This window comes from Ochotona curzoniae, unplaced genomic scaffold, assembly GCF_017591425.1.
Source record: "Ochotona curzoniae isolate NIBS_2020 unplaced genomic scaffold, NIBS_Ocur_1.0 contig_4516, whole genome shotgun sequence".
NCBI lineage: Eukaryota > Metazoa > Chordata > Mammalia > Lagomorpha > Ochotonidae > Ochotona > Ochotona curzoniae.
The window spans coordinates 3,739,306-3,754,638 of NW_024466313.1; the positions used below are offsets into that span (position 1 = coordinate 3,739,306).

Below are 15,333 nucleotides of genomic sequence, written 5' to 3' on the forward strand. Positions count from 1 at the left end.
AAAAAGCTCACATTGGACGTTGATCCACTTACGATTCATGTTCACTTTCTCACACGCAGCCCGCGTCCACCCTCACACACAGCCATGTCCACCCTCACACAGCCCACGTCCACCCACACACAGCCCACGTCCACCCATACACACGGCCCACGTCCACCCACACACACGGCCCACGTCCACCCTCACACACGGCCCACGTCCACCCTCACACACAGCCCACGTCCACCCTCACACACAGCCCACGTCCACCCTCACACACAGCCCACGTCCACCCTCACACACAGCCCACGTCCACCCACACACACGGCCCACGTCCACCCTCACACACAGCCCACGTCCACCCTCACACACAGCCCACGTCCACCCACACACACAGCCCATGTCCATCCTCACACACAGCCCACGTCCACCCTCACACACAGCCCACGTCCACCCTCACACACAGCCCACGTCCACCCTCACACACAGCCCAAGTCCACCCTCACACACGGCCCATGTCCACCCTCACACACGGCCCGTGTCCACCCTCACACACAGCCCACGTCCACCCACACACACGGCCCACGTCCACCCTCACACACAGCCCACGTCCACCCACACACAGCCCACGTCCACCCTCACACACAGCCCACGTCCACCCTCACACACAGCCCACGTCCACCCTCACACACAGCCCACGTCCACCCACACACAGCCCACGTCCACCCTCACACACAGCCCACGTCCACCCTCACACACAGCCCACGTCCAACCACACACACAGCCCACGTCCACCCACACACACAGCCCACGTCCACCCTCACACACAGCCCACGTTCACACACACAGCCCACGTCCACCCTCACACACAGCCCACGTCCACCCACACACGGCCCACGTCCACCCACACACAGCCCACATCTACCCACACACACAGCCCACGTCCACCCACACACACAGCCCACGTCCACCCACACACAGCCCACGTCCACCCTCACACACAGCCCACGTCCACCCTCACACACGGCCCACGTCCACCCACACACGGCCAACGTCCACCCTCACACACAGCCCACGTCCACCCACACACAGCCCACGTCCACCCACACACACGGCCCACGTCCACCCACACACAGCCCGCGTCCACCCACACACAGCCCACGTCCACCCTCACACACAGCCCACGTCCACCCACACACAGCCCACGTCCACCCACACACACGGCCCACGTCCACCCTCACACACAGCCCACATCCACCCACACACGGCCCACGTCCACCTTTTACCCCGCAGTGGACATAAGGTATTTTTCTTCAATGTACCTTTGCAATAAATGCCATAAAGTCTTTCAGGCCCTGGTGAAGTTGGGGTGTGTTGGCCAGGGCGTGTGGTATACAGGTTCAAACAGGAAGTCTATACAGGTGAGAGGTGTTTTTTGTTTGTTTGTCATGAAACAAGTTTCGTGGCCACCACGCAGAAGATTGCAGCTTTACAAGTAACATTTGGACAAGAACAGTCCCGTGTGATGAGCCCCTTGGGGCAGGCAGTGGCCCTGGGTGGAGGTACCAGCAGGGATGGCCTCACCCTGCCACAGCGCTGGCGCTTGCTGTATGCACCAGGCGCGGCAGGCGCTGTGCAAGGCGCAGGGTCTCCGTCCCCCGCGTGGGAGACTTGGTGGAGCTGCAGGGGCAGCTCCCACCGAGGCTGGCATTTGACCCAGCCAGTGGCAGCCCTCGCCTCTTCCCCACTTTTGTGGGCCGCAGGCCTGGGGAAGGCAGAGAACCAGGGACTCGGCCCCCCACCGGACCCCGGATGGGAGTTTTCAACTGTTGCCTCGGCCTATGTGAGAGTCCACTCCCTGCCCGGGTCTGGCCTCACCTGACCCCTCTGGGACCCAGTCCAGTGCCTCGGGGTGGCCCCAGCCTTTCTGCAGGGCACCCCAACTTTCCGAACCCAGAGTGACACGGAGGGAGAGAGAGCCTGAGTGAGAGTCACTCCTGATGGCCAGGGCTGTCCCCGGCGGCCCGCCCAGGCTGTCAGCAGGGAGCTGGCCGGGGCCCACACGGGCTGCAGGCTGGCTCAAGCGTCCCTCCCTGCTCCTCAAACAGCGTGGGCTTCGCTAAGGCGCAGGGCCCACGGGGACGGGGTGTGCAGGGCCCATGGGAACGGGGTGTGCAGGGCCCACGGGGACGGGGTGTGCAGGGCCCACGGGAACGGGGTGTGCAGGGCCCACGGGGATGGGGTGTGCAGGGCCCACGGGGACGGGGTGTGCTCGGCCATGGTCTCCTACCGCCCTGGGCCCGCCGCGGCCCTCCAGGTACCTACATGTCCACCGGGAGGCCACAGTCGGTGGTGAGCGAGAAGGAGCCTTCGGACACGGCCAGGGCCAGCGTGTGCCACTGGCCGTCGGCGAGCGCGGGGCTGCGGAAGGACACGCGGGTCTGCCAGGCGCCGTCCTCGCTGAGGAACAGGAAGTGCAGCTGGGAAGCCGAGTAGCGCAGGCTGAGCAGCAGGACATCCCTGTCCTGGGACAGCACGGTGAGCAGGTACTGGTTCCTCTGCGGAGAGGGGCGGGGCTGAGGGCGGGGCCCGGGCTGGAGGGGCGGGGCCATGGCGGGCTGAGGGTGGAGCCAGGGCAGGCTGAGGGCGGGGCCAGGGCTGGAGGGGCGGGGCCGGGGCAGGATAGGGGAGGTGGCAGGGCAGGTTAAGGGCGGAGTCAGGGTGGGCTGAGGGCGGGGCATGGGCTGGAGAGGTGGAGTCAGGGTGGGCTGAGGGCGGGGCCCGGGCAGGAGGGGCGGAGTCAGGGCAGGATGAAGGCGGGGTCAGGGCTCTAGAGGCGGGGCCAGGGTGGGATAGGAGAGGTGGCAGGGCAGGCTGAGAGCGGGGTCAGGGCTGGAGGGGCGGGGCCAAGGCGGGATGAAGGCGGGGCCAGGAATCCCCCTCCTCCTCCCACAGGGCTGCATGGAAATAGAGCGGAGCCATCAAATGCAGGGGAGGAGCCAGGGCAGGAATGAGGGCGGGGCCAAGGGAAGTATAGGGCTGAGGGCAGAACCAAGGCGGCACTGAAGGCAGTGCTAGGGGAGGTACAGGGCGGGGTCAGAGCCCAGAAGGGCGGAGCCAAGATGATGATGGGGCGGGGCCAGTGACTTCAGGGGCGGAGCCAGAGCGGGGATGAGGTGGGGGAGGCCCTGGGCTGAGGGGCTGGGATGGGGCAGGCCAGGGGAGAGGGTGGGACCACTAAAGGGCGGCAAGGCTTAGGGGGTGGAGCCGGGGAGAGGGCGGGGTTGACATGCTGGGAAGAAGGTCTGGGCACAGGAGGGCGCTCATGCCCATTGGCAGGATAGGAGGGGCAGGGCTGGAGCTCCGTGGGCAGGCATCGGCTCATGTGGATGCCACCCCAGGGGAGAGCCACACTTCGCAGTAACTGCGGGATGGCTGTGGGGCCAGCAGCTGCACCTGTCCACGCCTGCCCTCCCTGAAAGACATGTTTGTTCTGTGCAGCTCGTGCCCCTGGGACCCTCCTGGTCCACCATGTGTGCCAACTGCAGGGAGGACGAGTTCCAGGAGGGGTTGGTTCCTGAGTGCTGCGCCTGGGTGTGGTGGCTGCAGGCAGGTTCATCCCGGGCTGCGGTGCATCATTTGACAGCAAGCAGGGGCACAGCTGGCTACAGCTGGGATCTCACAACCCTGGCCCAGTCCTAGGCTGTGCCTGGGGAGCTGTGTTGGCCCAGTGCGTTAAGAATGAAACCTAAGGGACTGGCACAATAGCCTAGCGAAGTGGCTAAAGTCATTGCCTCACACAAGCCGGGATTCTCTATGGCCATAGGTTCCAATTCTGGCGATCCAGGGGCCCCGCCTCCCATCTGGCACCCTGCTTGACGCCTGGGAAAGCGGTCCAGGATGGCCAAAAGCCTTGGGATCCTGTGGAAGAGGCTCCTGGCTCATCATTGGCTGTTGTTCCCACTTGGGGAGTGTCATCAGACGGAGAGTTCATCTCTGTCTCACCATCTCTCTATATATCTGACTTTCTAAAGAACAAATAAATTCAATGCTTAAAAATAAAAGATTGAGACCCAAGGGACAGGTGAACAAAAGCAAGGCTGGGACCTGAGTGTAGGTAACTGCAAGCGCCAGGGACAAGGCACCACTGAGGGCACGTCCAGAGGAGCGATGGACACGTGCCCAGGGCCCAGAAAACACTCGGGTTCAAGTACAGGGAGCGAAGGTCGCCACTCCAGCACTGGACACACAGGAGACGCGTCCAGGTCAGCAAGGGTCACCCAGACCAGCACCTGACTGTGGGGGCAGTCTCAGGATTTCTGACGTGGGGTGGCCACCAGGGTCCACCCAGGACCCCCATGATCTCCAGGCTGAGTCAGGTCCCCTCTGAACACAATGGAGAACAAGGTGTCTGCTTCAACCGTGCCAGCTCAAAGAACGACAGAGGAAAGGAGTCAGGGGTCAGGACAGTTTATTGAGGAGTCGCGTGGGGTGTCCACAGCTGCAGTGGGGACACATGACCCAGGGCACAGACACTGGGCAGGACAGCAGACCTGGAGGAAGGTGACATGAGCACAGTGGACAGGCAGGGACCTGTCCTGCAGCAGCACAGGCTGAGGGGTGAGTGGGAGGACAGGGCCCCAGGGACGCTGCTCAGCAGCAGGACTGGCCCGAGGACAGGCCACAGCAGGCCGGGCGGGGGCAGGCAGGCCGGCAGAGCAGGGACACGCTGGAGGAGGCCGGGCGGCAGCAGCTGGGCTGGCAGCAGGAGGCAGGGGCACAGCAGGAGGAGGCGGGCACACAGCAGGCGGGTCTGCACACAGGGCGGCAGAGCAGGGACACGCTGGAGGAGGGTCTGCAGCAGGATGAGGGGCAGCAGCTGGGCTGGCAGCACGAGGGTGCTGAGCAGAGGGGCACACAGCTCACTGGCCTGCAGCAGAGGTAGCTGGACTCCTGGCATGGGGAGGAGCCACAGCATGAGGGCTGGCAGCTAGACTGCTGGCAGCAGGAGGGCGCTGAGCAGACTGGCACACAGCAGACAGGCTTGCAGCACACGGGCTTGCAGCAGAGGGTCACACAGCTGGACTCCTGGCATGAGGAGGAGCCACAGCATGAGGGCTGGCAGCTAGACTGCTGGCAGCAGGAGGAGCCCTCAGACTGGCACACTGGCACACAGCAGACAGGCTTGCAGCACACGGGCTTGCAGCAGAGGGTCACACAGCTGGACTCCTGGCATGGGGAGGAGCCACAGCATGAGGGCTGGCAGCTAGACTGCTGGCAGCAGCAGGAGGAGCAGACTGGCACACAGCAGACAGGCTTGTAGCACACGGGCTTGCAGCAGAGGGTCACACAGGAGGACGGGGCGCAGCAGCTGGGGGCACAGCAGGGCGGCTCGCAGCAGCTCTCTGGGCAGTCGTCCACCTGCCAGGAGTCGTGGGAAGCGGGCATGCAGATGTTGCTGCCGTAGCTGAGGTTGCTGGAGCAGACGGACATGGTGGGTGAGTGGTGAGCTGGTGAGTGGGTGCCTGGGCGTGTGAGTACAGATGGGTGGCTGAGTGGCTGACGTGCTCAGGGCTGTGGGGCCTTTATACCGCTCTGTGGTGTTAACCCAGCAGGAAGCTCTGGAGTCTTCCCTTTCCTTGTTGTGCTGGGGTGGCGTCTGGGAGCCTGGCTGTTTCTGCTTCTTTGCAGGTGATTGCTCAGCCTGGCCCATGTGCTGACCATGGCCCTGGCTGTTCTGCTGTCTGTGCAGGGCCCTGCTGTGGCCTGGGCAAGCAGCAGACAGTGGCTCAAGGACTCAGGCCCCTGGCACACCTGTGCCTATCTGGCTGGAGTTGAAGGTCTTGGCACGGGCCTGGCTCACACCCAGCTGCATGGATGGGTACTTGTGCAGACAGGCAGCGGGCAGGAGAGGCCACCTGTTTGCAACGAGTGAAGGAAGGAATCGCTAAAGGCTCACAGAGGAAGTGTCGGAACAACACTGAGCTCCATGGAAGGGGCTGTGCTCTACGTGGAGACTCCCTGGGAACCTTGAGGCAGTTCCCCGCACTGCAGGGCTCCAGGCTCCTCAGCATGAGGCCCAGCGAGGGGCGTGTTGGGGATGACATCGTGAGAGTTTGTCACAAAGAGAAGGGCTGGCCTCACGTTTCTGGGGCGACACTATCTGATTGCGGTGTGTGATCCTTGCTGTATCGTCCTTGTTTCAAAAGAAGAGCAAAGGGCTGAGCCCAGAGCTCACCAGGGATCTACCGCCGACAGACGCACGTGTTGAATGCGGCCTCACCCGCCAGTCCCTTAGCGACCCGGACATGCACCCGGCACACGAGACAACACCTGTGGGGATGGGCAGCATGCAGACCCCACAGCACCGCATGCTGGCTCGGTGTGGGGCAAGAGGGGCTCCTGTTCCTCCCATTCCTCGGGGTATAAAATTTGGGGATGGGCCAGGCGTGGTAGCCTAGCTGGCATGTCATATGGGCACCGGTTCTAATCCTGTCATCCCCACTTCCCATGCAGCTCCCTGCTTGTGGCCCGGAAAGCAGTCAAGGACGGCCCAAAATATTGGACCCTGTATTTACGTGGGATACGCAGAGGAGGTTCTAGGCTCCTGGCTTTGGATCTTCTCATTACCAGCTGTCGTAGCCACGTGTGCGTGAATCTGTGGGTTGAAGATCTTCCTCTCTGTCTCTCCTTTTCTGTGTCCATCTGACTTTCCAAAAATTAAATAAATCTTTTGAAAAAATAAGATAATGAGTGGAATCCAGGTAACTGAACAGCACTGCAGTGGTCTGTATCCCACAGCCACAGCTATGTGATGTGGCAGGGGCACCCATGCCAGCCCAGGCTTCCTGCTGAGAGTACCAGATGCCCTTGCATTACTGCTATGCCAGGGCAGGTCCTTGGCTTGTGGTGGCCTGGGTGGCAGTTGACACGATGGCTGCCCGGCGTTGAGCTCTGGGTTGCCCGGGGTCGTTGGGGTATGGAATTACTGCCTAGGGACATCCACGGATAAGACCATGGAACAAGCAGGGGAGGAATGAGTCCTGAGGGACACCAACAGCAGGCAAGCGAGGGCACGAGACCTGGTGGTTGCGGGGGAGAGACGTGAAGATCTTTATGGGTCAGATGGCTGCACCAGCCCACATGGGAGTCCTGGGTTGGGCTTGTTAGCTGCAACATGGCTGAACACCACACGCCGGCTCACGTGGAAGCTGTGGCTAGGGGCCTGTCCGGCAGGTCTGGATCCAAGCACCTGACAGTGAGTGTCAGATCAGGGCTCAGGGGATGGGACACGTTAGACTGGGCCATGATACCCACCAAGCAGCACTCAAGAGAACCAGGTACTGGGTTGGATTCTGTGAGGGATATGTGTGTGCAAGTCTATGTTGGTTAGCTTGAGAGTTGGGATGGTGATGGGCTGAGCTAGGCATGACCGTGGATCTCAGCAACACTCACAGGTAGTAAGGCCGGGAAAAGCAAGGCAGGTCCAGGCTGCAGAACCCACCCTGAAGTAGGGAGTGGGGCAATGGGCAGCATCACCTGAAGCAAACGGAGGATGTGGCACTACCCTGGGGCCTGAGAGGACACCTGGTACCACAACAGAAGACAGAAAAATCGAGCAACTACCCAGCCAAGAGTTGGCAGTGAGTAACCTGGTAAATGGAGCCTGTAAGATGGACTGTGTCAGTCCGTCTGGAGCGATTTCTTTGCAATTCCAGTGGCAATATCGGAAGAAATACAGAATTTTGGAACTATCAAATGCACTTGAGCAGGACCCTCAGAACATGTCACTCATGGGGGACCCTGAAATGGTTGGCAGGCTGGGTGCTGCTTCTCCCTTTATCTTGCCCTCCCCCAAATACAGAAAGGAAAAAAGCAAGTGAAAACAATGGTCTCCCCCACTTTCCTCTAGTCCTTGACCCTTTGCTCCCTAATCAACCACGTAAAAAACCAATGGGCAAACTACAAGGGAAGAATCTGGTGTTGAAAACATGATCTGTTATCCAGCAAGACTAGACGTGCCAGAAAACATGCAAACACATTTGCACTGAACACTTTGCTTCTGAATGGACAGTGGGTCCTGGATGAGATCAAAAAGTAAACAACAGTTCCTGGAAATCCGTTAAGGTGTCAACAGACCATTGCAAACATATGCGACAGGGCAAAAGCCATGCTCCGTGGGAAGTTCCCTGTAATTACTGCCTATGGCACCAGGTAAACAAGTAAACAACACGCCAAAGGAACGAGAGCCACAACAGAGACTGAAGCCAACAGGAGAACCAGGAGAGAGATCATCACAATTAGGAAAGAAGTACGCACCATTGGAACAAAGCATGGTAACATAAGATCCATGAACCAAAGAGGCTGTTCTTTTAACAAAAAATAGGCTCGCCAGGCAAACAGCAGGGCAAAGGGAGCAAGCTCAGATCGGTCAAAGCAGAGATGGAGAAGCAAGTGTAAGCACAGATACTCAAAGAATAATTAGCACCACCACAAACAGCTATGCGCCAGCGTGTTGGAAAGACTCGAAGACACGGGTGGATTTCCGGACAATGTACCGAAGCTGAGACTCGAAGACCTTGAAGCCTGGATAGACCATGCCTAGGACAGAGGTTGACAGAGATGAAAATCCTCCGAGCACAGAGGAACCCAGGCTGCGTGGCTTCACTGTGAATCCTACCGACCGTCTCCAGAAACTTCCACATCTGTTCAAAACAGTAGAGGGGGGCGCCCAGCCAGGTTCCTTCTATACCGACGCTGCAGAGACACTACCGTGAGAGAGCAACAGCTCAGTCTCCCTGATGAACATAGAAGCAAAAGTCCTCCACCAATACTAGCCACGGAATCCAGCGACACGCCACCAGACACATCACTGACCCGGACCGGGGGGGACTTGTGCTGACATCACATATGCTACTTTCCTTCTGTCCACACCTGCAGTGCCCATGCTTTCTGGCCAACCAGCCCCGAGGTGGTAACATTAGAAAGATTCCGATATGAACCCAGCTAGGACTGGAAGGGCGGGCATAGGGCTCCTTGCGGGCAGGTGCCACCTCAGGACCCCAGGTTCCCCCAAATCTCACTGCTGCCCTGCCATGCGTCGTGCCCGGCACACCTCCCAACCCCTGATTGGGGTAAATGCAGTAGGAGCGGCTGTACGAGAGCATGCAGATACCAGGTCTTCTGTTGGCAAGGCTGCGAGGCGCTCCCAGCTGTGTGGAGGGCCTGACGGATGTCTCCCCCAGTGCGGTGTCACCCCGTCTGCTTGGACACTCAAGCACCCCGCTAAGAGTTCTGTAATCTGTTGAGGCATCGTTCTTTGCCCCTGTGACACGGTTTTTGCAACCCATGTGAGCTTGGGAGTTAATGTCACCGATCATGTCTTGCTGAGTGGACCTTTAGCAATTTAAACACAGGAGCACAACTAAGCCCGTGCCATTTCTGGACACCTTATTGGACGCCTACCCATTGCCTCCGAATCTGGCCCAGACATGTAGCACACCTTCTGGCCAAGGGCTTGAGAATATCCTAAACATTAATGCAAGTGATGGGAGGGAGAGCTGAAACTGCTATGGCGATACATGCAGTTATTGTAATCGTAAAGGCCAGCGTGTCCTGGCAATTGTTTGCAGCACAGGAAAAGTATCTGATCTAATGTTTGGTTAGTGGAATTAAGGGATGCTTTTATCGATATTAAAGAGATATGCTTTTGATTATTGTTGGTTTGTTTACGCTGTGGTTATAGGGGGATATACTATTTGAACCTTTTGTCTTGGATGTTCATGTTTGTTCCCTTGTAACATATTTCTCCCATGAAGTGATGGGCACGTTGTGGACACAGAACTGTAGTCGGAATGTGTTATTAATGAGCAGGTGCCCACATGTGCCCTGGCCTTGGAGTCCTGGCTTGTCCCTCAGTGGCCAATGCCGATGGATGAATAATGGCTTACTTTGAAGAAACTGACTATAGTAACTTCCAGAAGTGTCTTTAAGAGCACCTGGTGGAATGTGAAGTGAAAAATTAATTAATCGAACATCTGTGCATGCGGGCTTAGTTGTGAAGTTAAAGACAGTGAAATGAAACGTGTGCACAGAGGTTTGTGATGCGTCTGAGTGAATAAAACGGACAGCTTCTTGAGGTGTGGGAGAGGGCGCCAGGTGACAGTGTCCATGTCGCTTTGTTTGCCAACTCCACACACGCTTCTCGGCCTCTGAGCTCGGGAGGAGCTGGGCTCCGGCACACTGGCCCATCAGCACAGAGCAGGTGGCTCTGCACTGACTGCCACAGGGCCAGGCACCCATCATGGGCCGCCTCACTCGGCACCAGCGTGATTCCTGCCCCACCAGCACTGGGCTCTGGGTGACCCATCTTCAGGCAGCTGCAGGATGGCTCGGCCCAGATGTCAGTGGACGGGGACAGTCAGGGCCGGCAGCACTCCCAGACCAGCACCTGACTGTGGGGGCAGTCTCAGGATTTCTGACGTGGGGAGGCCACCAGGGTCCACCCAGGACCCCCATGATCTCCAGGCTGAGTCAGGTCCCCTCTGAACACAATGGAGGACAAGGTGTCTGCTCCAACCGTGCCAGCTCAAAGAACGACAGAGGAAAGGAGTCAGGGGTCAGGACAGTTTATTGAGGGGCCACATAGTGTGTCCACAGCTGAAGTGGGGACACATGACCCAGGGCACAGACACTGGGCAGGACAGCAGACCGGGAGGAAGGTGACATGAGCACAGTGGACAGGCAGGGACCTGTCCTGCAGCAGCACAGGCTGAGGGGTGAGTGGGAGGACAGGGCCCCAGGGACGCTGCTCAGCAGCAGGACTGGCCCGAGGACAGGCCACAGCAGGCCGGGCGGGGGCAGGCAGGCCGGCAGAGCAGGGACACACTGGAGGCCGGGCGGCAGCAGCTGGGCTGGCAGCAGGAGGCAGGGACACAGCAGGAGGAGGTGGGCATGCAGCAGGCGGGTCTGCACACAGGGCGGCAGAGCAGGGACACGCTGGAGGAGGGTCTGCAGCAGGATGAGGGGCAGCAGCTGGGCTGGCAGCACGAGGGTGCTGGGCAGAGGGGCACGCAGCTCACTGGCCTGCAGCAGAGATAGCTGGACTCCTGGCATGGGGTGGAGCCACAGCATGAGGGCTGGCAGCTAGACTGCTGGCAGCAGGAGGGCGCTGAGCAGACTGGCACACAGCAGACAGGCTTGCAGCACACGGGCTTGCAGCAGAGGGTCACACTGGAGGACTCCTGGCATGGGGAGGAGCCACAGCATGAGGGCTGGCAGCTAGACTGCTGGCAGCAGGAGGAGCCCTCAGACTGGCACACTGGCACACAGCAGACAGGCTTGCAGCACACGGGCTTGCAGCAGAGGGTCACACAGCTGGACTCCTGGCATGGGGAGGAGCCACAGCATGAGGGCTGGCAGCTAGACTGCTGGCAGCAGCAGGAGGAGCAGACTGGCACACAGCAGACAGGCTTGCAGCACACGGGCTTGCAGCAGAGGGTCACACAGGAGGACGGGGCGCAGCAGCTGGGGGCACAGCAGGGCGGCTCGCAGCAGCTCTCTGGGCAGTCGTCCACCTGCCAGGAGTCGTGGGAAGCGGGCATGCAGATGTTGCTGCCGTAGCTGAGGTTGCTGGAGCAGACGGACATGGTGGGTGAGTGGTGAGCTGGTGAGTGGGTGCCTGGGCGTGTGAGTACAGATGGGTGGCTGAGTGGCTGACGTGCTCAGGGCTGTGGGGCCTTTATACCCCTCTGTGGTGTTAACCCAGCAGGAAGCTCTGGAGTCTTCCCTTTCCTTGTTGTGCTGGGGTGGCGTCTGGGAGCCTGGCTGTTTCTGCTTCTTTGCAGGCGATTGCTCAGCCTGGCCCACGTGCTGACCATGTCCCTGGCTGTTCTGCTGTCCGTGCGGGGCCCTGCTGTGGCCTGGGCAAGCAGCAGACAGTGGCTCAAGGACTCAGGCCCCTGGCACACCTGTGCCTATCTGGCTGGAGTTGAAGGTCTTTGACACCAAACTCTTCCCTTCTGGCCCCCCAGGTTTGCTTTTTCAAGTTTTTTTCAATTGTATAAACTTTGGTTTCTATCATTTTTGGTTGCAAAGGATGAAGGAATAGAGGAAAGTGAGTGAAACCATTGTTTCCACATTTTCTTATTTCTTTCCTGTGTCCTTGGTCAGGCAGAGATAAAGGGCGAAGCCACAGCCAGCCTGCCAAGCATCCCTTTACCCCAGTGCGGGGCATGATCCGACGGGCCTGCTCAAGTGCTTCATAAATATATACTTCTTATAAAAAATGTTTTTCAGTTATTATTATCATTCTATGGACAGTTCCACAGGCCCTGGGATTTCCTGTGCCCTTCGCCCACCCCACTCCACCGCATTCTGCTGTATTATTACTATAGCATAGCACTTTATAAACCGTCACATGTTCATCATTGTGGGCAGACATGGCAGCGCCCAGCATCCTACTGTCAAGACACAGCTAATAGTTTAATTTGGAGACCCTCTTTGATCAGGAAGCAGAGATGCACACTGCCCTGCATCCTCATATCTGGACACGATAGTCCCCATTACACAGTCACCACGGATCCCCCTAAATGAAAAGCCACAACCGAAAATCAACAACAGGAAGAGAAATAGAAATTTACAACACTATGAATTTCTTAGGAAGTTTTGATAGTTCAACAGTCCTGAATTGCTGGTGAGCCCACCACTCCAATCACAGTGAAATCTCTCCCGAATCCACCGGCTGCTATAGTCCGCCTCTGTCTCTCTCTGCCCAGATCTTCAGTGCCAATGATTGGCTGGGGTAGTTGATATATTTGCTCTGCCCTCCATCCTCTGCCATGGTACCAGGTGTCCTCTGCAGGCTCTGATGTACTGCCCTGTCCTCTGCTCTGAGTCACTGAGGAAGCCCAGCTCTGACACATGCACTCCATGGTCAGCCCATGGTACTTACAATTCTCTCCTTGGTTAGGGTTCTGAGTCCAGCGGTTCAGCTGGTAGGGAATCGCCCAAGAAACCGCATCTGAGGCCATCCCAGACTGATTCTTGTGTGTGTTTGCCAACACAGGATCTGGCACAGTCTGACACTCAAATCAGCCTACGCACACACTGGTAGTTGCAATTGCTGGGTCACTAATTCTCCAGCCCCATGTTTTATGCAACCCGATGGGTGTTGGAGCCCAGCCCGATCCTGCCCACCACAAACTCGGCCTTCACGTAAACCAGTGGGAGCTACAGTCTAGTCGGACCGACCCACGAAAACCCCCCAGGCCCGCCCCTGTCCTGGGTCCTGTGCTTGCCAGTATGTACAGCAGACTAGTCCCGTCCGTCCCACATCCCATTCAGCTCTCAAATGTGTTGATGGGCATTGAAGCCCAGTTCGTCCCAAACCAGCCTTACTATTCAGTCCACACTGGCGCCAGGGGGTGCCACCATCTGTCTAAGCTGTGCCTGTACCTGACAGAATTTGGTCCCCGTGCCAGCATCTGCCAGCTGATGCTGCGGCAAAGCCCAATCAATCCACACCGATGCGGACTTATGCATGTACCAGAAGGTACAGTCAGCCCAGCCTGGCTTCTCCCTGCTCCAGCTCACACACAGGTAAGCCATCGGATGTGGCCCTGCCCGGCCTGGTCTGCCCCATCCCAGCTCTCATCTCACCAGTGGGAATAGTGACCCAGCAGGAGTGCCTTCGCAGCCCCTCACTGGGGCCATCCCCACCCGCCCCCGGGTTTCACATGTGCTAGTTGGGTGCTGCGGCCCAGTCTGGCACAGCCCCCTCACCTTGGCATTTGCCAGTGGGTGCTGTAGCCTGGCCAGGCCAGGTCCATCCCCAATTCCAAATCACGTTGGTGGGAGCCGCAGCCTAGCTCAGCCCTGCCAGCCCCCAGTCCTGGTTGGTATTGTGCCCTGACATGGCCTGACCCACACTCCATCCTGACACTCAGATTCACCAGTAGTTGATAGGGACTGACCCAGCCTGGCCTGCCCCCAACCTGCGCCAAATGTATGCCAGTCGATACCGTAGTTTGGCCTGTTCTGAGCTGCACCATGTCTTGGTTCTTGTGCTCACCTGCAGGGAGCGCGTCCTGATAGAGGAGTTCCCCACACACAACAGTGGGCCCATGGGCCAGCCCCACTCAGTCCACCTCCTGTCCTAGCAGAAACAGTGGCCTTTCCTCACTAGCCCTCACCCATTCTGCTTCTTGTTGGTTGCTACAGCCCAGCCAAGCCTGATCCATAGCCAGACATAGCTCGCACATGGCTCAGTGGGGGCAGAGACCTGGCCTAGCCCATCCAACACCTACCTGGTTCTTATGAGCACCAGTGGGTGCTGGATTCTAGCCCAGTCTGGCACATCCCATTCCGAGGCCACACACACACAGAGGGATTCTGCAGCTATATCCAGACCAGACTGCAGCCCCCACCCTGGTCCTCGTGCTCTCCAATGGGGATCACAACCCGGCCAGGGCACCCCTTTGCTTCCCAGCCAGGCCTACTCCCCTCCACAGATTCCACATGTGCCAGTGGTTGTTCTGACCTGACCTGAATAGCACCCACCGATCTTGTGCTGAAACCTGGCCCTGCTCAGTCAGCTTCCATCCCAGGCTCATGTGAACCAGTAGTGTGATATCCTAGCCCAGCATGACCTGCACTCCAACCTGGTTTATGCATTGGCCAGTAAGTGCCTCAGTTGGGTGAATTCCCAAACAAACTTCATGGAGGTGATCCCAGACCTGATTTTTGTGCGTGCATGCCAGTACAGGGTACAGCACACTCTGTCATCCAAATCGGCCTATGCCGATTTACAATTGCTGTGTCAGTTGTCTCCATCCCTGTCTCCTACACAAACGTGTGGGTGTTGCCGTGCAGCCCATTCCTGCCCACTGCAAACTCGGCCCCCACACAAACCAGTGAGAGCTAACGCCAAGGCGGAGGGATTCAACAACCCCCAGCAGACCCACCTCATTCCCTGGTTCTCCTGCTTGCCAGTAGGTACAGCAGACTGGTCCAGTCTGTCCCACAACCCATGCACCTCTCATACATGGCAATGAGCATTGAAGCCTAGTCCAACCCAACCAGCCCACTATCCAGCCCACACACCTGCCAACAGGCGTCACCCTATGTCTCCCCATGCCTGCCCATGATTGCACCAGGGCGAGTGGCAGTCCAAGAGGGAGTTGCCCTCTGTTTCCTAAAGAGCCCACTCCCACTCTCAGGTCTTGCACTCTCCAGGTGGTAGTACTGCTTGCTCGACAGACTTTTCAACCTACGCCAACATCAGCTAGCTGATGTTGGAGCAAAGCCCACCCAACCCTCACCCTCTGGCTTATGCATGTACCAATACTCTGCCCA

General features: G+C 58.6%; 3 protein-coding genes across 3 annotated transcripts in view; all 3 read right to left on the reverse strand.

The window, feature by feature from the left end:
• The window catches only part of TSPEAR (thrombospondin type laminin G domain and EAR repeats), a 116,535-nt gene that overhangs the window by 13,563 nt on the left and 87,639 nt on the right, over positions 1–15,333 (reverse strand). Inside the window, exon 3 of the mRNA XM_040986704.1 lies at positions 2,305–2,537. Coding sequence (XP_040842638.1) covers positions 2,305–2,537 — 233 coding nt within the window. The remainder of the gene's footprint in view (positions 1–2,304; positions 2,538–15,333) is intronic.
• Positions 4,633–5,472, reverse strand: LOC121160708 (keratin-associated protein 10-12-like). The gene is made up of 2 exons (XM_040986734.1): positions 4,950–5,472; positions 4,633–4,850 (listed from the first exon to the last, which is right to left on the reverse strand). Exons 1-2 carry the CDS (start codon positions 5,470–5,472, stop codon positions 4,633–4,635), a joined length of 741 nt encoding a protein of 246 aa, XP_040842668.1.
• Positions 10,791–11,627, reverse strand: LOC121160709 (keratin-associated protein 10-12-like). The gene is made up of 2 exons (XM_040986735.1): positions 11,105–11,627; positions 10,791–11,005 (listed from the first exon to the last, which is right to left on the reverse strand). The coding sequence occupies exons 1-2, from the start codon at positions 11,625–11,627 to the stop codon at positions 10,791–10,793; spliced, it is 738 nt and encodes a 245-aa protein (XP_040842669.1).